Source organism: Centrocercus urophasianus, unplaced genomic scaffold (assembly GCF_019232065.1).
Source record: "Centrocercus urophasianus isolate 14NV4802_14NV808 unplaced genomic scaffold, USGS_Curo_1.0 seq_30, whole genome shotgun sequence".
NCBI lineage: Eukaryota > Metazoa > Chordata > Aves > Galliformes > Phasianidae > Centrocercus > Centrocercus urophasianus.
The window spans coordinates 9,325,900-9,349,859 of NW_024884867.1; the positions used below are offsets into that span (position 1 = coordinate 9,325,900).

The 23,960-nt window shown below is 40.0% G+C and overlaps 2 protein-coding genes across 4 annotated transcripts; one reads left to right on the forward strand and one right to left on the reverse strand.

Annotated features, from left to right (window-relative positions):
• Positions 1-1,781: 1,781 nt before the first annotated feature.
• On the reverse strand, positions 1,782-16,781 carry STX2 (syntaxin 2). 3 transcript variants are annotated; one of them, XM_042828618.1, is made up of 11 exons: positions 16,693-16,781; positions 12,390-12,461; positions 11,907-12,006; positions 11,252-11,326; positions 9,853-9,926; positions 9,548-9,656; positions 7,400-7,473; positions 7,152-7,289; positions 5,873-5,983; positions 5,215-5,263; positions 3,729-3,820 (listed from the first exon to the last, which is right to left on the reverse strand). In XM_042828618.1, the coding sequence occupies exons 1-11, from the start codon at positions 16,720-16,722 to the stop codon at positions 3,729-3,731; spliced, it is 924 nt and encodes a 307-aa protein (XP_042684552.1). In that variant the 5' UTR covers positions 16,723-16,781. The 3 variants fall into 3 exon arrangements, with proteins under 3 accessions (XP_042684551.1, XP_042684552.1, XP_042684550.1); XM_042828616.1 differs by having other exon boundaries at positions 3,732-3,820; positions 5,136-5,263; XM_042828617.1 differs by lacking the exon at positions 5,215-5,263 and having other exon boundaries at positions 1,782-3,820.
• A 2,558-nt stretch (positions 16,782-19,339) lies between these two features.
• RAN (RAN, member RAS oncogene family) lies at positions 19,340-23,551 on the forward strand. The gene is made up of 7 exons (XM_042829268.1): positions 19,340-19,447; positions 20,301-20,343; positions 21,064-21,148; positions 21,237-21,362; positions 22,310-22,497; positions 22,857-23,027; positions 23,134-23,551. Exons 2-7 carry the CDS (start codon positions 20,308-20,310, stop codon positions 23,176-23,178), a joined length of 651 nt encoding a protein of 216 aa, XP_042685202.1. The 5' UTR covers positions 19,340-19,447; positions 20,301-20,307; the 3' UTR covers positions 23,179-23,551.
• The last annotated feature ends 409 nt before the right edge of the window (positions 23,552-23,960 follow it).

Genomic DNA, 23,960 nt, shown 5'->3' on the forward strand with positions numbered 1-23,960 from the left:
AGTTTAAAGTGGTCCGGCTCAGTTTACTGGAGCCAGAATGGGCTGAGCTAATATACTCTCAAGTTCTCTCTGAAGGCTGTATATAGTAAATATAGTTTGTTTTCTTATGCATAACTCTTGCTTTCCTCCCAGTCCACAGTCTGCTACATATTGTTAGTTACTCATATCACAACTTAGCAATTTCTAAGAACTGTTTACTAATGAACATCAAAATGCACCTTTCCTCCCCTACTTACAGAAATGAAAGAAAAAGATTGGATTCAAAAGCAGCCAAGAAATGCAAACAAAACATTCTTTAGAATATGCAAACAATTATGTTGTACTTACCATTTCTATGTTTCCCTTGGTAAAAAAAAATCTTTGAGAAGTACTTTTGTTCGCCAAAACGTAGTTATAAGTGCTTATAAAATAGCCTTTTTATTCCAAAAAGCTGATTTGTAAATGCTGCACAACCACCACTGTGCGTCTGGAAGGACTTCACATGTTAGACAGAGGTAACTAAAATAGTGACACTGTGCAACTGAGACAGCTACAGTACGTGACAGAAGAGACTGAGCAGATTCACAGGTGCAAAGGCTGACCCACTGACTGCAGTCAGAAGCACGCCTGGTTATTTGTAGTCACTTATCAAGCCACATGAATGTATCAAATCAATTTAACATTGGGTTAAATTTGAAATAGGAAAAAAAGAAAAATAACACTGAAGGCTCTCTCTTACAACCTATTCTAAGCTCAGCTGGCTGTTTCTTTCTGTATTTGTGGCTTTTTTTCCCACCTAAGTCAAATATACCTGCTCAATTATCTTACAGTCAGATAAATTCATCAATTCCCAATGCCTAAGTACTTGGGTATTTACTCCCAATGCACATCTCCACTGGTGTGAGGTTGCTAAAGAAGCTAAGAAAATTTACTTCTATGTGAAGACTGCATTGTATCAAATTAAATTAATGAAGCCATAGGCATGCTTTCTTAAAAATTCTCTGGAAAAGCTCCCAAACCACAAGAAGAGCACAACCACTCTGTCCTCTCAAAGAATATTACACTGAGGATTGTATTGCTTTTGCCATGGCACTGACCATAGAAAGGCTCCCACCTCAGTATGTGACACATGCAAGTAGGAGGTTGAAAAGGCACTGGAAGACGAGCCCCAGTGCAGGTGGCAGCTGTTCCTCCCAAGCCATGGCTGCAGCTGTCAGCTCCAAGCAGGCTGCTCGGTCCTGCTCAACACTGCTGCTGGAGACAAGCAGGCAGGTGAGAGGTAGTAGTACTGCACACAGCTGGAGGAGAAAGAATGGGTATACATCACCTCTCAGATAACTCCATTCAATGCCCTGTCAGCAAAAAGCTATTAGAGTGGTAATCTGCAATCTAAATTTTAAATATTTGGAAACACTGACAAGCAGTTTCGGACTGTGACTGAAAAGATACTGGTGGATAACCAGCACACTTGTACACCCCCTCTGAATCTATTCCAATGTTTCCAATTATTTACTAACTGAGAAGCTAGGGTAGGCAAGCAAGGTCATCATTTCAATTCAGTACAGTGAAGATGCACTTCTATAAGGATCTTTTTGAAAATACATGAGTACCTTTATACGATTACTCTATTTTTCAGGTTTAATATTTAATCAAGCTACATGAGAATACTGTAAATGAATAAGACACAGCAGTTGTTTGATGTGTGTGCTGGTATGCAAAAGCACACCAGCCTTATTCAAACACTTACTGGAAATATTCACAAAGGTCACAATAACATCATGAATATAAAAATAGCCACAAGATACTTGCTTAGATAAATTTATTCGTGCATAGGCTAGAGATGTTCTCCACAATATTAACAGAATGAAGAGGTTTATGTGAAAAACAAGTTTTGTTTTAAAACAGAGGCAGCTATATAACAAAAGAAAATAAAAAGGCATGGAGTGCTACATTCTAATTTCTGTTCTTAGTGGGCAGAGTACTGCATCATTAATTAAAAAAGAAAGAATTGACATGACTGGATTTGGGGCACTATTTTAGACAACCAGCTGTTGAATGAAATTGATCTCCCTTCCCAATGTACTTTGTATAAATAATTAATATTTTTAAAAATCTAGAAAACCATAGAATTGAAAATATATTACCTAGAATGATAAAACACGCAAGCAATCTTTCCTTACTTTGCACGTAAACTTCCCCACAATCATTGGTGAGTGTTCTGGATGTCAAAGTAAAATAAAAAAAAGTTCATTAATGAAGTTAATTTCTTCAATTTCTTTATGGCTGGCTTGCAAAAGAGAATTTTTTAAGTTTTTAATGTTTGTCATCTGAATAGCTCCAGCATATTCACAGTATAATCGGACAAAGCAGGGATATTCATACATATATTATATATTGTAAACTTGGTTGAATTTTACGAAGTACAAAAAGACTGCATTACATTTTAGCGAATAACTGATCTCAGACACTTCCCATAAAACTTCAGTTCAAGGATTCTAATCTGAGTTATTGCAAATAATGTTATAGTTTAATATCTGGAAACATTGACAAGCACTGTTTCAAATCGCGTTTAAAAGTCACATGTTATAATTTCCTCTATTTCTCTTACAGTGTAAATATATCTACATATCTACATGGGTATCCTAAACAATGAGAAATCAAAAATTCAAGTTACAAATATTTTACACGCAAAATACAAAAATAACCTTTAACATTAAATGCAGTTATTTGGTTACATTTGAAGTCTTTCATACTTACAAGTATTGCAAGCTAGTATTACAACACAGACGCACATACACTAAAACACTTCATATATGTTACATAGTACATACATTTTGTAACAAATCAGTGTCTTAGTTTATGTTTTTAAGTTTTCTGAGTGTTTATTCTTCCTGTCTGCTCTATTCACATCACAACATTAGCAAGCTTCTGAAAAATCAAATCTTGACTTGGCTTTATTGAAGCAAGTATGATTTCTATCATTCCTGCAAGCAATGAGGCTGAACTGTTATTTTGCACAAAGACCATTTGTAAAATTACCTGATGAAGATCAAATTGTGTGCTTTGTTTCTGTATTACTTCTACCAGAAAACATTTTCTAATATAAAGACAAGGAAATATTTAACGCAATAAGCCATAGTCGTATAGAAAAAAAACTGCTAAGTTTTTTTTTTTTTAAATCTTTGCTTTTTGAAGTGTAATGTAGGAGGCAGACCAGTAAATATCTAAAGTGGTCTTTTCAGGATAAAATATTTTCTCACTTGCCAGAAATAACCTTTAAGTAATATGCTTAGACAGGTTAAGATGAATAAATATATTTAGAGGCATAGCTACAGTTAAAAATATGTTCACAGAAGTACTAACTTAGAAGCAGCACGGGCAAGGTTATAAAAATTGTGATTAGAATTATAGTGGCGATAGGAGTAAAAAAATTCAAACAGTCAAAACTCAAGTATCTTAACTCCCTATTGAAACTGTTTGTAACACTGAAATATGAAAGCATCCAAGTTGCTTTAGTTCAAAACGATTAAAAGCAAGTTTCAGTCTTACTGTAAATGTATAGTTTATGACAAAAATATACATAACCTGGTACATTCCAATCTTCATTTATAAGTAAACATTAGGAGTGACTGTTTTCATTTTAGCCATTAATGATAGGTCATCATCAATATCTGTGTAAGGCATCTTCTATCAAAAAAGGTTTGGTTTTACTGAAGATATCTTTTGGAGCTTCTGGAAGCGTGTAGCTTTTAGAATACGCTTGCTATGATAGTGTTGTTGCTAGGATAATTCCAAGTATCAGAAGTAGTACAGTTACACATATAATTATGAATATCAATTTCTGGAAAAAAAAAAAAAAGAAGAAGTTTAGATTGAAGCATCCAGTCATATACAGAACTACTTAAATACCTGCATACCCACAGCAAATTGATAACACCGGTATCTATTTCAAGCTTAGATTTTCTCTTTCAATAAAACTTACTGCCATGATTTCCTGTTGTCAGTCATTCTTTTCTAACACACAATCACAGTTAGTAGCTAAGGAGTGTAAGAATTCTGTATTTTTATTTTGAGAATAATTATTACCCATATGCAACTTCCGTAAGTATTACATATAACAACCACAACAACAAACAGCTACTTATCAAAGTCAAATATACTAACACTGCCTAGAGCTGCCCACCTTGGATAAATATTTGTAGCCTGTTCAAACTTTTGCAGTTGCACTCAGGGGAACTGAACAAACCATCACTAAGAATACTGTATAGTTAGCAGCTCAGAAGCGCTGCACAAAAATTACAAGGTTGTATGAATATGCATAGAGGTGTGACGTTAGATCATGTCGTTCTGACAGCAACAGTACAGTAAAGCCTGTTATCTGCATATAAACCAAAGGTGAGAAGAAACTCCAAACTAGTGTTAAGCCTGAAATGAACACACTCCCCCATGGTCCTTCATAAACACTTTGAAGACCCCAGAGAGAGAAAGTTGAGCTTCTGCTGGACTCTTCTGAGTTAATCACTACCATCTCCTTAGCCTGGCTAGATGTTATTATGATAAGAAGTAGATTAGTATAGCAAAAGTACGAAGATTGAAAGAATTCTCACATTTACATCCTCAAATTCAGGTTTGAATCTCTGCAGATTTTCTCTTACAAATACATTGGCATCTGGTTTCATTTGGTCTACTATTAATACAAGAGCTTCATTTTAGGATGTTCTGCAACACAAAATAGCCAGCTTTATGGCTGCAGACACTTCAATGCAAGCTCTGTTTAAAACCAGAGAAGACCACACCTGACAAAGTTCCAATTGTAATCTGTATCTTAATGTAGTCTGTTGATGTGAACTTGAAATATATTACAAATTCAAAGGACTGAGACAATAAGTTGTGGGGTTTTTTTTCCCCCTTCTCATTTCATTTTGTGTTTACAGATCATCAGGAGTACGACTGCAATCTGTAAATTTAGCAATTCACCACTAGATGTCAGTTTTCAGCATCTACATGCATGGAACTTTTACAGCATGCAGAGAGTGAGAAGTAGTCACCAATTAGTGTCAAGTTTGCTCCCCTCTCCAGAAGTAACAGAAAGCATATTAAGAGTTAGTACACCAAAGAAGTTACCAGAACAAAACAGTAGTTGATTAGTTACTTACTGCCACACTGGCAGGAAGTCATGCATGCTGAAGTTACCCAAGCATCACCGAATACCAACAGACAAACCAATAATTAGACCAATTACGACGATCAACACCAATGACACAATGATAATAATCCACATTTTCTGTCAAAAACAAGGTATTATTTTAATATCATGCACATTAAAACTTGTATTTATTTTCAATTTTTAAAAGTCAGTTTTCAGATCCCCATTCATTTTTAAAGCTCACAACATTCTTGAATTGGCTAAAATTTTTTCTAAACTTCTGGTGTAAGAAAAAAAACATTTTTAAACAGTGTTTACATGTAAGTTACTGTGATTAACACTGATGTAGTGATCAAAAAGGAAAAAAAACACAGCTCACAAGTACACAAGTGGGTTCTTCTGGCGTTTAACTATAGTTAATAAAACAGGCATAAGAATAAAAGGAAGTTCCTTTCTCTGTTAGTAACACCAAGTTTTAGTATTAAAGCTATCTAACAAACTCAACACACTGTTTTTGTTTTGGTTTGCAAAATCCTTTGGTAAATCTCCCTCTGCCATGTACTGATTTATAACAAAAGCCCTATAACCCAATGTTTTCTAATTTTAAATACCAAATATTTAAAATAAGTACAGTACATCCATTAATTCTACCTGAATCAGACAAAAAAGTTCAACTAAAATTGAAGGCTGCTTAACAGCACGCAATGTTAACTTGTTAACTAGGACAATCACAAGAAGACCACATACCCTTCTTGCTTTACTTTGATATTTAACCGCCTTCTTTGTCTCTTCTTTAGCATGTTCCACATAATCTGTTGCACTCATCACATTCTTTTCTATGTTGTTGATCATTTCACCCTTAAATGTTGAACAAAAAAAAGTTTATTACTGGCATCCAGGATCCCTGTTCCATGAATCTGAGAAAAAAGGCTACAGGATAACAACATCATTTAATCACAATATTTTACATTAGTGGCAGACACATTTTGTGCTTTGATATGCAATGAAAAAAGGGAATGAGAAGCAAGAGCTCAAAGGTCTAAGCAAAGAAGTGATGTTCATGGGCAAGGGAGGTGTATTTCTGTTGACTGGTAAAACATACCTTGCATTCAAAGATATGTTTTCAGATGTCCAGTCTAAAACTGACATACCAAAAAGTCACACATTCCTGATGGTGCTTTGAAGCGGGGAGAGAGATTGACTATTTTGATACAAAGTCTAATGGTTATCTAAGTGTTTACAACATCAACACATAAATTCAAATTAATTATGATGAATGAAATTTAGAAATGAAATGGAGGATTGTGAAAAGTAACAGTAAATCTATTACCTGCATTTCTGTCCATCAGAAGAAAAAAATCAGCAGCATTAAACAGCAAAGCATTAAAGAATGATGCACAAGTAATTTTTTGTTTAGTTCTAGCTCATTAGGACACTACTACCAGTTTGCCCTGCCTATATATTTAATATTAAAGCAACACAGGACTTAAAAACAAAACTCAATTTAGAAAAGGTCCTCTTCAGAAAAGTTTTTCTCCTGAGCATTATTTCAAGCAGAAATAAAAAACCTCTAAGAACAGAAGTTCAAAGTACTACAGTTAGCTAATATGTATACAAAGATTGCAAGTAACAAGTTTACACACACCTCAAGATAAAGAACATGGATGAGAGACAAACAGAATTACTTTTCAACTGATCCCTTTATACTTGTGCTTATTGTAACAATCATGCCTTTGTATTATACGCAAGTTGCAAAAATCCTTGCTATGTTTAATTCTTACAAGTCAGCATATCAATGAGAAATTCAAAGAAATTCTAGGCTTAGTTATCCAAAACACACTATCAGTACATCTCAACTGTACGTTTGTTCAAAACAAAACACAAATCCTAGTGATGAACTTTCACATATTCTAACTGTGGCCCAAAAACACTAAGAAACAGATCTGCATTACTTCCACACATTTCTAAAGACGAAGACAAAAAAAAAATCTAACTTCAGTAAATGTATTTTAATTGGTTCATTTACCTGAGTCTCAACAAACATAGCCATGTCCATAAACATTTCGTGTAGCTCCCGTATACTGGACTCCAGTTTCATAATATCCTTGTGCCGTGACTCAATTTCATTCAGAGCTTGCCTAGTTATTTGGGAGTCTGATATAATCTTTGGTAGAACAAAAGATACAGACATAAGCACTTAAGCATTGACACACACTTGTAAATAGCAGAACAAACAGAACAGATTATTGACATGACTGGACCAGAAATACATACGTCAGAAGTGAAAATTGAAGGATTACCACTCTCTAACATTTCCTCCAGTTCCTCATCAGTGGTGGTCTTTCCAGCTAGAATAAATATAACAGTACTTCATATAACATCACATATTAATGAATACAATTTTGCAGAAGGATAACAAGAGAAAATTCTTGTATTGCAATTTTTTAAGATAAAAAAAAGCAATACTTAGCCATTACTGGGTATCAGGGCCAATCCAAAAGTAATGCTTCCTGTTTATTATATAGGCCCATGATGCCAGAGGCAGATGTTGGTGGCAGGAGAAGCTGAACCTTTTTGCCAATATTCGTTTATGCCTTGTTGCCACATGACAAATGACAGCAGAGAGGCAGCCTGACAAGAAGGCATCTGACAGGGAATGCAAATGGAGCAAAGGTGTGTCACTGAATTCATCTGTGCAGAAAGAACTGCACACACTGACATTCATGGATGAACAGAGAGGTAGTGTATGGTGAGTTTCAGCAGTGGCAACAGTGGGTTACCTCCACTAGAGCAGATATTTACAAGAGCTACATTCAGGCTCCTGTTCAAAGCTGGCAAAAAAAAAATGCACAGCTAATAGTGGTAACTATGCAGAAAAATAGTGCTTTGTAACTGAGAATTTGCTCTATCAAATAGTGTTGTTGCACTCTTTGTATCTGTTGTAGTTTCCACAGTAATAAATGAAAGGCATTACTTTATGCAGTGACCTACATACTACCTTACATACCTTACATTTAAAAACCAGAAAATATCAAGTAGTAGCCAGATAAATGTACTAGATTCAAAAGTAGGGTGAAGAATTCCTGATGTTTTTTTGGTCAAATTGAAGAATTTGACCAGAAATGTTTACAACATACATTTGAATCCAGCTGGGTGTTCTGCACAAGGAAGAACTCAGAGTATTTACATAAGATTCAGTATTTACCTACACAACCAAGTTGCACTGACACCTGATTTGCTTCCTCCCTCCCACCAGCCACTGTGGCAAGGGACAGAATCTTCACAGAAAGCAGAATCTAGCAACTAACCCAAGATTACATTCAAATCCCATGTAGAGAAGATTACTACCTAGAGACTACCCTCATTTTCAGTTTTCATATTTCACCTAACAACTTACGCTGTTCACTACTGCTCGTTAGCCACTGCAGTGGTAAGATGGATGCAATTGTCTTGAGTTACACCGCATATTCAAGTTATTCAACTTTTTACATAGGAAGATTACAGATTTGTATTAGTTCAACTTCATCTTAACAGATGAAAATTACAGTTTTAATGCTAATTACATTAATACCCAAGAATGCTGCAAATCCTCCCTTAAAATTTTTAGGGCTGAAGCTAAAGGAGCAAATTAGTTCATTATGACATTAACTTAAAAGACACTGAGATGTTAGGGTCCCTTCCCTCAGGAACATGAGCAAAGGATTTAATTTGCCGAAAAAATTACACTGAAATGCTAAATTAAAATCATACTCAGTATGCAAGTCTAAAGAAAAAGAAAAGAGAAGCAGAAGTGAAGTCTTACAATTTGCTAACTTTTCTGTTTGCATTTTTCATTAAATATGTATTTGCTTTTATGGGAAATATTCACAAGTCTAACTTCGGCTACAAGGTGTTATGGGTGCTTTGGATATATTCTGAAATAGATGCTGTAGGTCCAAGTTAGGGGCCTTTAGGAATCAACAATTATCACTAATGAAATAAGAGGGTGAATCATTCAACAGACGATTACAGTATGTCTAACAGTACTACTGATTTTACTGCAGATGAGTTTTCAAAAAAAACAAACAAAAACAGATTCTTACTGACACAAACAGCACAACATGAAAAGGATGACTTCCTGATTATCATGTTTTTGAATGACTTTTCATAACAGTCACTGTAGAATACATTCACTATCTTGAAAACACAGCTTTTGCATGCAACCTAAATGTTTCTTTTACAAGACTGAAAATTTAAGAAATAAAGGATTTTTATTTAATATTCTGTAACAGAAATGTTTCTTTTCCTCTCCCTTTCACATGCTTCAAGAAGCCAAGGTGCATGGTCTTCAGTACCACCTTTAAGTAATAAGAAAAAAGGGAGGTATAACAATACAATATTTATTTTTATTTTATCTTAAAAAAGCATATTGAGGTCACTTACTTATCTCTAATTGCCTCTGTATCCGACCTTTGCTGCGCTCTCGAAAAAGAGTTTGGGTCTCGTTGTATTCCGTCATGACCTCCACAAACTTGTGAGCTAATACAGAGTGCTGTTTTTTTCAGGATTTAAAAATGTGCAAAAAGGTTTATTTTCTTTCTTAATAGAGCAAATATGACTGTACAACAATCAAAAGTGGTATCGAAATTTCAATCAAACAGAACGTGGAGTTCTGAAACAGGAAAGTGAAACTTATTCTCTGATTAAGTATCATCCTTTCATTTTCTTTAAATTTGTTGTTATCATACCTGAGTTTTTCTTATTCTGAGATCCACTGATGTTCGATTCGCATTTTCACCCTGATCAAAGGTTTGTTCAATAGCTAAGAGAAAATACAAAAATAGTGTGAATCAACAGAGCAAATACAGTACATGAGATAGTGTGAATTCCACAGTGCAGCTCAGTCGTTCTGTAAACACTACACGTTTTTACTTTTTTCATATACAAGCACCACATGAACACGCTTAACTTTTCTTGCATGCACATTTTCTGCATGCATGTGGTGGTGGTGAGGAGGGGGAAAGGAAGTGAAATTTATATCCATTTTAAATTACTTATTTTTTTAAAACAGTAATTATGTCAATACCTTTTGTAGAGTCACACAAGTATCTGCTTACTCTGGGGACAGCTCAAAAACATCTAACAAAATAGTTGCTTTTACATTTTAAGTGATAAACACCATATCTAACTGTTTAGAGAACAAAAGTATACAGTAATTGCAATCCAGTAATATTCAAAGAATCAATATACTTCAAAACTTATGCTGAAGAGGTAAAGGAACACCTATGGGGAAACTCACAATAAAATTACTTGGCCTAAAGAAATTTCAAATACAAGATGCTATAGAGCAGTTTCTTATTTGCCACACGGTCTGCTTCTTTGCAGCTGAACTACTCCCAGAACAACATTTCAGTCACAAAATAAATTTTTACACAGAGAAATTACTTTGTACTTTCTAGGTTATTTCTGCAAACAAGCTCTTTGCCTGAGTAGGCAGGCTGTGCTGAGACCTGGTATTTATCAGCTATGAAGCATGTTAAGGAAGGATGAAGTAGAGAATAATGTAAGTGACATAAGCTGCACATCACTTGGCAAGAATGGGGAAGTTTATTTTTTTTATTTTCAGCAGGTTAAATAATAAGAAAACACAGGTATTGCAAAAACACACTATCAGGGTTCCAGTATAATGTTGACATCATGGAGCAAGATATTAAGCAACAAGGAGGAAGCACAACAACAGTGAGAGAGACAGAGTAAGGTCCTGATGGTATGTATTCAAAAAGAGAAGCACATAAAACGTATGGAGACAGAAGCCCTTGTCATGGTTCATTGCAGTTCTCTCCTCCAATACCAACAGTAATTAAATATGTTGAGTTATGGAACTCAAAACCATGCAAGACCCAAATCTGTATCAACACATGCAAAAAGCTGAAACATTATATTCAGGGCTCAATGATTAAAACAGTTAATTATTTTTTTTTTTTTTTTTTTTTTTTTTTTTTAAGATTTGGGGACCAGCCAACATATCGAAACAGAACAGAGTTAAAGGTTATAAATTCAGCTGCAATGCATTACATCTGTAACACTGCTACTGCTAGCATCCTGAATGTGTTACAAGCGACGGCAGTACTTCTCCCCACAACTTACCTTTTAACCTAGCTCGAATTTTATTAGCAATCTTCTTTATTTCCTCATTTAATTCTTCAAGTTCCTCCTTTGTTCCTTAAAAAAAAAAGTCCAGAACTATTGATGATTGATAACATATCAGAAAGTTTTCTTCTCAAAAAACATTCAAGTAGTCTTTAGACACTGCCTATGACTAGCAATGTCATCACAAGCAATGTCATCTTCCTACACACTACAGATGTACTACTGCATCTGTGCTTAAAACTGTGCTCTACCAGATGAGTTAGCAAGGACCATGGATTTTAAGGATTCAGACAAATGCTTCATTAACCAGACGATCATTGATTCTATGACTTGAAGCAAAAAAAGCAATCAGCAGAAATCACTCAGAAGAATACACACACATCCGTGCACAAATAAGGAAGATGTGGAGGAAAAAAAAATTAAAAACAGAAGTTCATAACATAAGAATCAGGTCCACAAAAAACTACTCCACAAAAATACCTCTGCATCTTTTCTTCCCAGCTCACTAAAACCTGCCTAAAGCACAGGCATGCCTTGGACTACGAGGTGTTGAGAACAAATGCTGAGTTCTACTCTGACGGATTGAAATCAAATTTGTTTATTTCAGCTATCTGGTCACACATCCTTGAAATCTAGAAGAAGTGATACTCACTCCCTTCAGGATTTGGTGCTGACAAGATAATGCTGTGCTGTTTTTTCACTTCTTCCACGTTCTGTGCTATTTTTGCTATGTTATTTCTAATTTCCTCAACCTAGAAGACGAGAAATATGTCAGTGAAAGCATTAGAACAATCACATGTCAAGTTGTTGGGTCTTTGTAGTACATCTTTGGTACTAAAAATCTTGAAGTATTCAATCACAACAGTAGTAAATATCCGACAAATTTCAGACTGCAATCACTCCCCGTGGACATTTAAACAGCTTTACATTCAAAACAATAAAATCCACATTCATACTTTCATGCACCATGGAAAAGAATCCAGGAAAACACTGAGGAGGGGGCTGCGTGGCACATAGGAAATCACAGTCTAGAGCCTCCACTATTTATTAAAACAGAACCTTACAGAAATAACAGAAATTAATAAACAAAGAAAATTTTAAGTCATGTGTAGCAGAAAGGTATGTAAAATCTTACCTGTTGGAAAAAGTCATCCATAAAATGGTCTTTTTCAACAACAACAGTCTCTCCATCTTCATTTCCTTTACACTGTAAAAGGTAACAAAAATACGAAAGCTCAGGATACTATTTTGACACCACTAAGGTTTCTTTTTTGCTTCTGCATATACGTTTTTGTCAGCAGTCTGATAAGTTAGGAGCTGTTCCTCTTCTGAGGACTGTAATATAGAAACAAATAAGCAGAGGTCAACGAAAGTCACCTGACCACTATAAAACTAGGAAGCTAAAGCACATCTTCCTCTGTAAACAACTCTGAGACAGAACCAGTCTGTGAGCTCTTGCAGTTTTCATTCCTTGTCATAAAAAGTATTAAAATATAGTTTTGCAAATAAATATATATAGATTCTCTCACTTGGTAAAGATATTTCCACAGTGAATCCCACATGAACCAACAAATCATATCCAGTTTCCACAGTTTCTCTGTGATATCCACAGAGCCGCTAAGAGGTGCATTGATGACCTTCTGACACGTGATGTAATGATTCAAACACTGGAAGCTAGAACAAAGAGCTATCAACAACTATTTACTACTTTCACCGCTGGGTGCTTTCAAAGGTGCCACTCAACACCAATTTAGAGATAGTTATGTTACACTAAACATTCATGCATTACATAATGGATAAACACTAGGAACGGGAGCCAGCCAAGCAGCAGCTCCCAGTGATGGCTCCTGCAGGTTTCCAGAGCTCAGCCCAGTGCATTCCCTGAGAGGCACTTCCCTAAACGATGAGTCAGCTCAGCACAAGTGCTTCTTGATATAAATAGATTCAAATTTGGTCAAGGGAAGAGAGCCATGCATGACAGAAGTAAGGAGTTCCAGCTTCATGCTCTCTAGTTCCCTCTGTAGCGCACAGACTGCTTGAACTGCACTGAACCCAATTAGAACAAGATCACTGCATTGTTCCACAGACAAGGGATTATCACCTTACAAAAACTAATTACAAGATAGGTAATATTAAAGGATTTTCACAATCAACTGATGTCAAAACTTTGTTATTGTCTAATTAAGTTACATTCAATGATGGTTTGAGCATAAAATCTACCAGGAGTACTCCAAATTTTAAGTAAATTTTTCATTTACACTTTGCCAAGGAGTCCATTAAGTTGTACAGTAACATTTTTGTCAGAAATCAGCTGCTTTTCATGCTCATAGGAGCCCAGTGTCCCAGTTGAAATAAAAGACTTGAGATGTTATTGCTCTCCTTGACCACTCCATGATCAATTCTGGTAATTACTCATGGGAAGATGATCCTTACGACAATATTAAAGAATTCATCCTTAGGGGCTGCAACAAATTAACCTTGCTTAAAAAAATGAATGATAGTCTATGCCCAAAAGAAGGCACTTACCTTTTGCTCATATCAAAGACTGTGGTGCTGAAAAGCCACCAGCCATCAGGGAACAATGAGCGACATTTTAAAAGATGTCTGTTTTCACCATTTATGTAAAGAACACCTTCTGCATACATTTAATGAATAAAAAATGTTTCCTAATTATTTATAAGGAACTTATTTAGATAATGAAACAAACAAAAAAAGAAAATAGTATCAGTTAAGAGATTAAACGTTAGCTTTTTCTGTGGTCACATCTTATTGAAACACTAAACATCTGAGCCAATCTTAATCAAACAAAAGGTATAAAGTCTTTCTCCCACGTCCTGTCTGTACAAGTGCAGCTGCAACGAAGCTGAGCTGCACCATCAGGCAGCCTGCAGTCTGTCCCACATGTACTTCGTTTCACGTTTGGTTGCAGTGACGTGAATGACAGATAAATTGGCTCTCTACAATTTGCTGAAAGATTTATGTACTGTCTACTTTGAACATCAGCACTTGAAGGACACCTGATGACTTGTCACCCTCTGTTCTTTATGTTCTTAAATCATCACATACCTAAGACACAGCTTATTCACTAACTCTTCAACTGAAGTGACATGTTCTTTTGACAAGCACAGTCCATCCAAGATGAAATTTAGCAGAAACATATTCCTAAGCCTTATCTCTATAGAATAAGTACTATTACAAAAAGAACTGATTAAAAAAGTCTCATGTTGATGCCAACGGCAAGCTAATGGTCTGTTGGCAGCTCTAATCTTGACCTTGGGATTGAGAATCTGGGCCATACACCTCTAACATTCAGACATACAAAACACATCAAGTTTCTTCAAAGGTGGGGTTAAATGACAGAATCCAGATACTTGGGCAAATATTTCTCTCAGCTCCCAGCTGAGATGGGATGCTTTATTCAACTTCTGATATTATGCATGCCTTCCATAATGGCAGAAATTAGGCTAGTTCAAGAACCCTTACCAAATTAATTACTAAATTTTGAAATAGAACAGATTTTTGGTTTAAAAATGACTTTTACTAGCCCCTGAATTCAATTCAAAGTCATTCTCACTGCAGATCATGAGCTGTCTTCTTGTGTCAGGCTACAAAAAGAACTGACCATCACCACCCCAGTGAGTCAGAGCCAACCAGCTGACAGACTGGAGCAGAACACTGCAGTGAAATCAGCTCCTGAAGTACAGCACCACCACACCCCATCTACCTCCACTCTGAGAATGCAGCAGGTGCTTAGCTGCTGTCCATGCACAACTTACAATACCTTTAAAAATTGCACAGAGAACTTACAGGCGAAATAAACTGTGCTGTCTGAAGTTATTTGGGATAGAAACATGTCTGAGAGTCACAAATACCAGATTCACAGCTGCCCCTGCACACCATAGCTTTACACACGCACTCCCACGTTATTCATAGAACTGAACGGCGTATAAGGAAGCAATGTTCAGGACACTGTAAATCTTTATGGTTGCCTGTCCCAGGTAACTCATTACCTTTGTTAAACAAGCAACCTTTAACTTTAAAAAATGCTACTTAATGTGTTTTTATGCACTCTCAAATCATATGGTTTATCTAATCTGGAGAAAAAGGAGACTAAGTTGATGCCCTTGCTCCCTATAACTTACTAAGGAGGGGAAGCAGAGGCAGTGCTGGGCTCTTTTCTCACAGAACTGATGTCAGCTTACACAAGAACAGCACAGAACTGCACCTGGGAGGTTTGGATCAGGCACTAGGAAGTTATTCACCACAAAGGTGGTTAGAAACTAGAGCAGACAACCTGGCATGGTGGTTTGACATCCCACGTCTTCAGGTAGCGTTTGGATAATGCTCTCAATGCTTTAACTTTTGGTTAAAACTGAAGAGGTCAGGAAGCTGGACTTGATCTCCGTAGGTCCCACATTAAAGTTGAAGTCTTCTAAGCCTCCTTAAATACTTATTAGAGAATTTCCTACTGCAGAGGTGTTGCCCCAGGTGTCATGAAATCTGTAGACACCAGACTTCCCCCTGACCCGCAAATGTTTACTCAAACCACACGTGTTTCAAGAGATTCTTTCAGAGCACCGACATTGCTCCATTGCTGACAGTCAAGGTGTACCAGGCAGCCAACAGGTTCAGCACAACACTAAGGTTCCCACCTTCTATAGAAAGCATGATTTCCTCTAGTTGCAAAGCGGATGCAGTAATACCTGAAGGCTATAGTAACTGTTACAGGCAAGCAATTTCTTTCTCCAGCAAGTATTTTAACACTATTTAAGTACCAAATACAATGTATTAACAACAATATCAAAAAGCTACAATGTTATACCTTAATAAACCACAAGCACTGACAGGTAACATTTTTCTCCCTTTCAAAAAGAGGGCTCAAGAAAGGCGTTACCACTTCTAACAACATGCAAACTTCAGTTTCTATTTCCTCTAAAAGAAATACCACACTTAACCAAAAAGGGAGAGCATTTACAACATACACTGGCGTTCACCATTTCTATTTATTCTCAGGTTAGAAAAAAAAAAAAAAAAAAAAAAGTGAAAAGCCATGCAGGAAAATTTTCATTTATACCAGGCCACATCCTGTTGATGAGAGGCATCGCCGCACCTCCCTCTAACTACCCCATTTTCTTTCCCAGAACGTCGTTTCCAGAACAAAAACGAAGGGAAGGAAGGGAACGGATAAACACGCCACGCTTCCATTTTGTCAACACGGGCAAAATAAACCCTACGGAGAGCTGAACCGACGCACTGCCGGTTACACGTCTCCCGTCCCGCACCGCAGGGCAGCAAAACGCGCCTGGCACGGCCGGAGCCCCGCAGCCCGCGCATTTCCCGCCCGAGGACACGCCTGTGGCGCCGCTGCGGCGGCCCGGGCCGCGCACCCCTCTCCGACCGTTACGCCCCGCGGCCATGTTGGCCCCTGCCGCCCTCACCTCTGCTAGGTCAGCCAGCCGGTCCTTCATCCCCGCGGCGCCCCAGCTCCTCGCCGAGTGCCGCGCCCGCGGGTCCGCTCGCCCTTCGCCGCCCGCTCGCAGCAGCCGCCGTAGCCGCCGCCACCCCGCTCAGGCCGGGCCCAGCGCTCGGGCCCCGCCCTCCTTCCGCGGTGCGTGGGGCGGCGGCTGCGACCCCTCCCCACACGACGTCTCGACGAACCGGAGCCCGCGGCGCAGCGCGCACCCGCCCCCAGTGCCCCGGAGTGACGCTACGAGGCCTCGCGCATGCGGCCTACGAGCCCCCGGCGGCGCCCGCCGCACCGGGAAGCCCGCCTTAGTTCTGACGCGACGGGCGGGCGATGCTGGGCGGGAAGGGATCTGCGGCTGCGCGAGCGGAGGGGGCGGGGTTGTGCCGTGGGGAGAATGGGCGGGAAAGCGTACGTGCGTGTACAGGGGCGCGCGCGGCTGTATGGTACTGCCGTGACCCGCAGGGAGGTTCCGCTCTCGAGGCGGCAGTGCTGCCGAATATATACCCTCAAGAAACCGTGACTGTCGCGAGGGAGAGAGTTGTAAAACGTTGCCATGTCGTTGCATTTCATTTAATTTTTCTCTGGTGTTCGACGTGGATAGGCTTCTCAAAATCACGGTTAGTCCCAGCAGCGCGCGGGCTGCTGCTCACCGCCCGGCAGCTGAGCGACCCGTTTCTGAGTGGAAAGGAGAAGCACACTCTCCTGCAGCAGCAGATGGAGCACCCACTTTTTGTAACTCTTCAGCTACAAGGCGTTGAAAAGCATTGCCTTGCAGTGATAGGACCCCCAATGCAGTAAAGAATTTTATTCTAGTGTTAGACTGCAAATTTAAACTTCATGACAGCACCATAAACTGCTATTATTAGCGTGTGATCCATTTTGCCTGCCGTGCTGAAAGTCACTAACCTCCCTTCAAACCTTTCAGTGCAGTTTCTGGTGTTGCCTTGAATATCAGCGTAGACCTTGGCTCCTGCTGGAGCTCCTATTCCAGAGATGCTTCCACAATCACTGCTTGACCTGAGAGATATGTCCACATGTTGTCCTTGTCACAGTTTACAAACTGATTTTGTTTCCTGCTAATAAGGCAGTCAGTAAGTTAAGATATCATTCAGCTCTGTGACTGTATCCTTTTGCACCATTCCTCATGGGCACCTTCACACCCTTACTGAAGGGTCTGCCTTTTACCTTGCACACTTGTCTGCCTCAGCGAGATGCTGAGTTTGTTCATGGCTGACCAAAATCAAGATATGGGGAATGTCACGTAGAAGTGTTTTCAAGGTAATTATTCTGCTGATTATCTAGTGATAGCTGGCTAATCTCTTAGATAGTGATCTAACACTGCTGATGAACACTTTGGAAGCATTCTGTTGCCTTTCCTGGATGAAGCTATCAGGAGCAGGTGTTTTGTACATCCTCTGAACTGAACACTGACTTTTGCATGATGATAACACCTGGATCCCACGCAATAATTTATAAGACTTTGCAAATATTTGATGGGAGCTCAAAACTTGTGGTAAGGGACTTTTAGCCATTGATTTTACTTATTCCAAGTTAAAGTATCAAATAGTATTACTGCTCATGTTTGAAAGAGAAGATTGTTAACTTATAAATTTCTTACTCTGAGAAGCTTGTGAAGTACACTGAGCATTCTGCAAACAAAGTTAGAGATTGATTTTTTTATTCCCTGGAAGTTTTTATATTAAAAACTGCCAAACTCCATTAACTTGGCTTTGTGGGCTCCTATTTATAAATGTACACCTATTAGTCAAGAAGAAGAGTAGAATTCACATGGGTTTTATAAAGGTATTACTGTGCTGAGGAAAATGTATGGGCTACATCCTCCAAAACATATTCCATATTCTTCCTAGCACCTGGAGGTGATCAGCAAACGTGCTAAAGAACACCAACAGAACAAGCACCAAAAATCCAGTTTGTCCAAAAAAAGAAAAAAGAAAAGAAGCAACCAGCTCAGCAAGACAGTGTTTTTCCAACAAAGAAAATCTTATGCAATGCTTAAGATTCAATTGCTATCAAATAAACAAAATGTAGAGCAAAGTGCAGTGGCTCCTGCAGATTTTCTCTCCATTTTGCTACGAAGTGGGAGATGAACAGGACATAAGCTGCACTTGCTTGTAACATCTACCATTGAATAACACTGGTGTTATTTCAGGACAGAGGCGTTTAAAAATCCATCAATTCTAGATTATGGATGCTCCAACCAGCATTATGCAGACCACACGAACACTGCCTAACCACAGCAGGGGAAAAATCAGAGCACACGGACACAAGTGTGAAGCCAGAAACTGGGAATGCATCGCTCTCTGCAAAGCATCTGCTCCGTCCTTTCAAAGAGAGTTTACGAACAACTTCGTTCCGCTACGCTCTGAACGTGAGGGTTTAGAGAAATGCTACGGGGCAGCGCGGAGCCAAGCACTGCCCAGCCGCCTCCTTTCCAGCGGCAGCCGCGTGGTCCAACGGCTGCCGGCCGCGCAGAGACATGAGGCGCCGGATCCTGCGGAACCGAGCCGACCCACCGAGCCGCGGCCATGGCGCCTAACAACGGCCGCCGCGGGTCCGACGGCGCGCCCGCCCGCCCACGTGACGCCGGCCCCTCCTCCTCCCCGCGGCCGCGCGGCGTCGCTCTCCGGGTATTTGAACCGCGCTTCCGCCATCTTTCCAGCGCCCAGTCACGGCACGGAGCGACGCGGATAGAAGCCTCGGGAAAGGTAACGGGGTCGGGACGTCCTTCTGTTCCCTGTAGGGCCGGGTGGGGGGAAGCGGGACCGCCGCGAATGGGGCGGTGGGGGTGGTTTCCGTTAGCGGCCGCTCTGCGGGAGCCGGGCTGGGTCGAGCCGAGGCCGGGCCCGCGTGAGTGCCGTGCCGGGCGCCGTGCCTGCGTGGCGGCCCTGGCCTCCGCCCCTCGATGGGAGCGGTGCGGGACGAGAACGGCGCCCGTCTCCGTCTCGGAGGAAAGGGCGGGCGGGAGGAGAATGGGAGCGGGGCCTCCAACGGCCCGGGCGGCCGCGGGGGGAGGGGAGGCGGCGCGCTGCTCAGTCATGGTGCTGTGGGGCCCGGCCGGCGTTGCGGGGATGGGGGCCGCGTTCGGAGCCCTGCGGGACGAGTTCGGAGCTTCGCCGCCCAAGAGGGTTTTCCAATGGGCTAGGAGAGTCACGCGGAGCGTCGCTTACTATTGAGCGAGGCCGGCTTTCTTTGAGGCGCCCCGCGGAGGCCGCGGCTCGGCCCCGTTTTCGTAGCCTGGAAGCCCGAGGGGCGCGGCGGCCTTCCGTTACGGGCTCCGGGGCCGGGCGGGGAGCCGTTGCCGCCATTACCGCGCGCTCCCGCCGCGTGCGGGGCGGCCCGGAGGCTCTTACTGCCCCATCCGAGGCCCGGGACCACGCGCAGAGAGGGGAGCGGCGGCCCGGACCGTAGCTCGGCCTACGCGGCGACGGCCGCTGACTGGCGCGCGAAGCACGCGCCCCGGGAGGCGGCTTGGGAGCCGAAAGCGGCGGCCGGCCCCTTCCGGCGGGGCCTTGAACCAGCTCGCGTCTGTGAGCTCACATGCTTCCATTTCCCTTGCAGACCCAGCATGGCCGCCCAAGGAGAGCCCCAAGTGCAGTTTAAGGTAAGGAGTCTTAACTTTGTATTTTTCTTCCTCTTACTTTAGAAGAGTAGCAAGAACAACTCTCAAGAACTGCTGTGGATGGTAGATTTGGTTTTAAAGTTCTGACTTCTTAGCAGTGTGCCTAACCCATTGTGTGCTGCATTGCTTTACAACAACATTCTGTTGCACTATCAATCTGGTGCTATTTGCAGCTCTATATAAAAATAACGTTACATAAAGCGCCATTTAAAATGTGTTGACTGCATGGAGTGATATTCACAGCAATAAAGAAAGTGTTAAGAGTTATTTAGAGCAACTGTTTTATGTTGTATCAACTACTGGGGGCAGAGCATTATTGAGTAGAGTTGTTACTTTAACAGCCAGAAGTCATTAAGACTGCTTAATGGAAGACTGATACTTTTTTTTTTTTTTACAGTGTTCATCCAGTATATCTCATTTGTTAGTAAAACAGTTTTTTTTTTTTTTTTTCCAATTGCAAGATTACAGTTCTTTCCTCCAGTAATTGAGATGCTTGTATGTTAGTATAACTGTATGGACAATGTGTTCTAGTTCTCAATTATAAGGACCAGCTGAGTTTGGTCAGGAGTTATCGAATGACAGGTTTAACAAATTAGAGGCCAACACAGTAAGTGATTTCATTGGAAACTTCAGTGTTTGCTTTACAGTATTTTGTAAGACAAAGTACGTCACTCTGACCTTCTTTTTCAATTGTATTAACAGCTTGTCCTGGTTGGTGATGGTGGCACTGGTAAAACAACATTTGTAAAACGTCATTTGACTGGTGAATTTGAGAAGAAATACGTAGGTATGTCCAAAGAAATATTCAAGATCTAGTGTGTTACAATTGAAAGTATAGTTCTCAACTTACTGAGTGCTCTTTCCTATCACTGCAGCAACGTTGGGTGTTGAAGTTCATCCTCTGGTATTCCATACTAATAGAGGCCCTATTAAATTTAATGTATGGGACACAGCTGGCCAGGAGAAATTTGGTGGTCTGCGAGATGGCTATTACATCCAAGGTAAGATGCGTTTATATGTAGAGAGATCCTGTATTCTATTCAGTTTGACCACTCTAAAAGCTTTCACTGGGGCTTTCACTGGTGAGTTGCTTTATGAGTTTTCAAACTCTGTATAAATATGATCAGACAGGTTTCTGTACTAAAACTTAGTTTCAGTCTGCTGCTGCTTTGATATCACTGGAGAGTAATCATGAACCTTAAGTGATAGTTCTCATGAAATTAAGTGATTAAGAGATAAGTGTGCTTGAGTGAGCAAAAATTGCCTGTATTAGTATCTTGTGCTGGTGCAGAGTCTTGGAAGAAACAAACTGTAAAACTTGAAATAGTATAAAGAAGTTCAAGCCTCTAGCAAGTGTATGTAGTTGCCTTTCTAAAGATGCAGTGATAGTTCTTTATCTTCAAGCTCTGTTTTGTGAGTACTTAAGTCACCTGCATAGCTCTTAACATTCTGAAGGGAGGCTTAAAGACTGACTTTTAAGAAATATCAGAATCAAGTGTTGTTTTGCAAGCTGTTCTGGACAGGGGCATTCTGAGATGTGAACTACAAGCTCTCAACTTATCTGAAAACCTCGATAGGCTGAGATTAGTTCAGTAGGTGTTAAGATGGTTTTCTCAGGTATTTAGGTGAATTTTCTTTCGTAACCCTTGTGTAATTCATGCCATACAACAGCAGAATGTTCACAGGACAGCTGCATGAATAAAACTGGTTGGCATTTAAGTTAAGATGACAGGGACAGGGTCATGGGCTGAGTTCTATGGGCTCCTGCACCCTGATCTTCCCGCATCTGATCTGGCAAACAGCGTATTTTCAACTGTGAGACTGAGGAGAAAGCTAATTCTGATGCCCCAATAAGTGATTATTGTGGGTATTCTTTCCCACTCCATTTTATAAGAAAGTGCTTTTTTGTCTGATGTAATTGTTTGGGTTTTTTTTTTTTTTTTTACAGCTCAATGTGCCATTATAATGTTTGATGTAACATCAAGAGTTACTTACAAGAACGTACCTAACTGGCACAGAGACCTGGTACGGGTATGTGAAAACATCCCTATAGTGTTGTGTGGCAACAAAGTGGATATTAAGGACAGAAAAGTCAAGGCAAAATCCATTGTCTTCCACAGGAAGAAGAATCTCCAGGTATGATGGCATGAGTTTGCAGGATTAGAGATTCATTAAGTCTGTTAAGTGCATTTGTGTGCTGTTCAGTCCTTCAGAGTTAGGAATAAGATGAAACTAGACCAAGTCACAGGGAAAAAGTAGAGGTGCTGTTGTGTCCAGAAATCATCTTTGCTCACACTGTTTCTTAAGAGTATCAATTTCTGCCTATTGGTATGAAACTACATTTCTAGTCTCTCATATTTCAAATGCTACTGAGGGCATAGACAGAAGTCATGAAGTTAAAAAATACCAAGACATTAGAGCTGATTGTGTGTGTCATATTATGTTCTAATATTGGTGGTAAATAGTCTTATGTATTAAATATACTTTTTTTCCAGTATTATGACATTTCAGCCAAGAGTAACTACAACTTCGAGAAGCCGTTCCTCTGGCTTGCTAGGAAGCTAATTGGAGATCCTAACTTGGAATTTGTTGCCATGCCTGCTCTTGCACCACCTGAAGTTGTTATGGACCCAGCACTGGCAGCACAGTATGAGCAAGACTTACAGGTAACTGAGGAAGAGTGCTAAAGTAAAAAGATTACCTGGCAGATAGTATCTGGATTCCTGGGGCAAGTAACCATGAACAATTCCTAATGTTACTTCTCTTTTCCAGATTGCTCAAACCACTGCACTGCCAGATGAAGATGATGACCTGTGAGGGATGAAGCTGGAGCCCAGCGTCAGAAGTCTAGTTTTATAGGCAACTGTCCTGTGATGTCAGTGGTGCAGCGTGTTTGCCACTTTATTATCTAGCTGAGCAGAACATGTGCTTAATCTTTGGGATGCTGAAAGAGATGAATGGGCTTCGGAGTGAGTGTGGCAGTTCAAAACAAAAAAAAAAAAACAACAAAACTTCATAATTTTGGACCTGCATATTTAGCTGTTTTTTGGACTGCAATTACTTTCCCTTTTGAGTTTCAAATATAAGACTGCTGCAGTCACATCAAAGTGTTATGTGGTTAATCTTGTTTCTGTCATTCCCATTTTTTTTTTTTGTTTAGATAATAAAGTTGTATTTCAAATATCTCTAAGCAAGTGAATTTTCATGCGTTGTTAGAAAGTCTTGAAAGTGTTTTTTAACTGAGGCTAATGCTTGTCTGTCTCTGCATTCTTAATATTCTCTTCCCTTTCTTATGCTCCTCTTAGTAAAACAGAGCTAACAGGTAACCTTTCATTCATTTCCTGAAGCATATAACTAAAGCATCTAAAGGAAGCTGAACTAACTGCCAGGTAAAACTAAAGCAGTGAACACTTGACTGGTGTGTGGAGCTGGACTGCTAGCAAGCATAAATTGACCCACACTGAGTGGGAATGTTTATGTGCTTGAGGAGTGTCGTGAGAGTTAAGTATGTAGTTCAGCTGGCATATGCTACCTTTAGATACTGTCTCTTAACTTTAACTGCATTATTACAACATGCCTTCACAGAGCTGTTTTCTTAA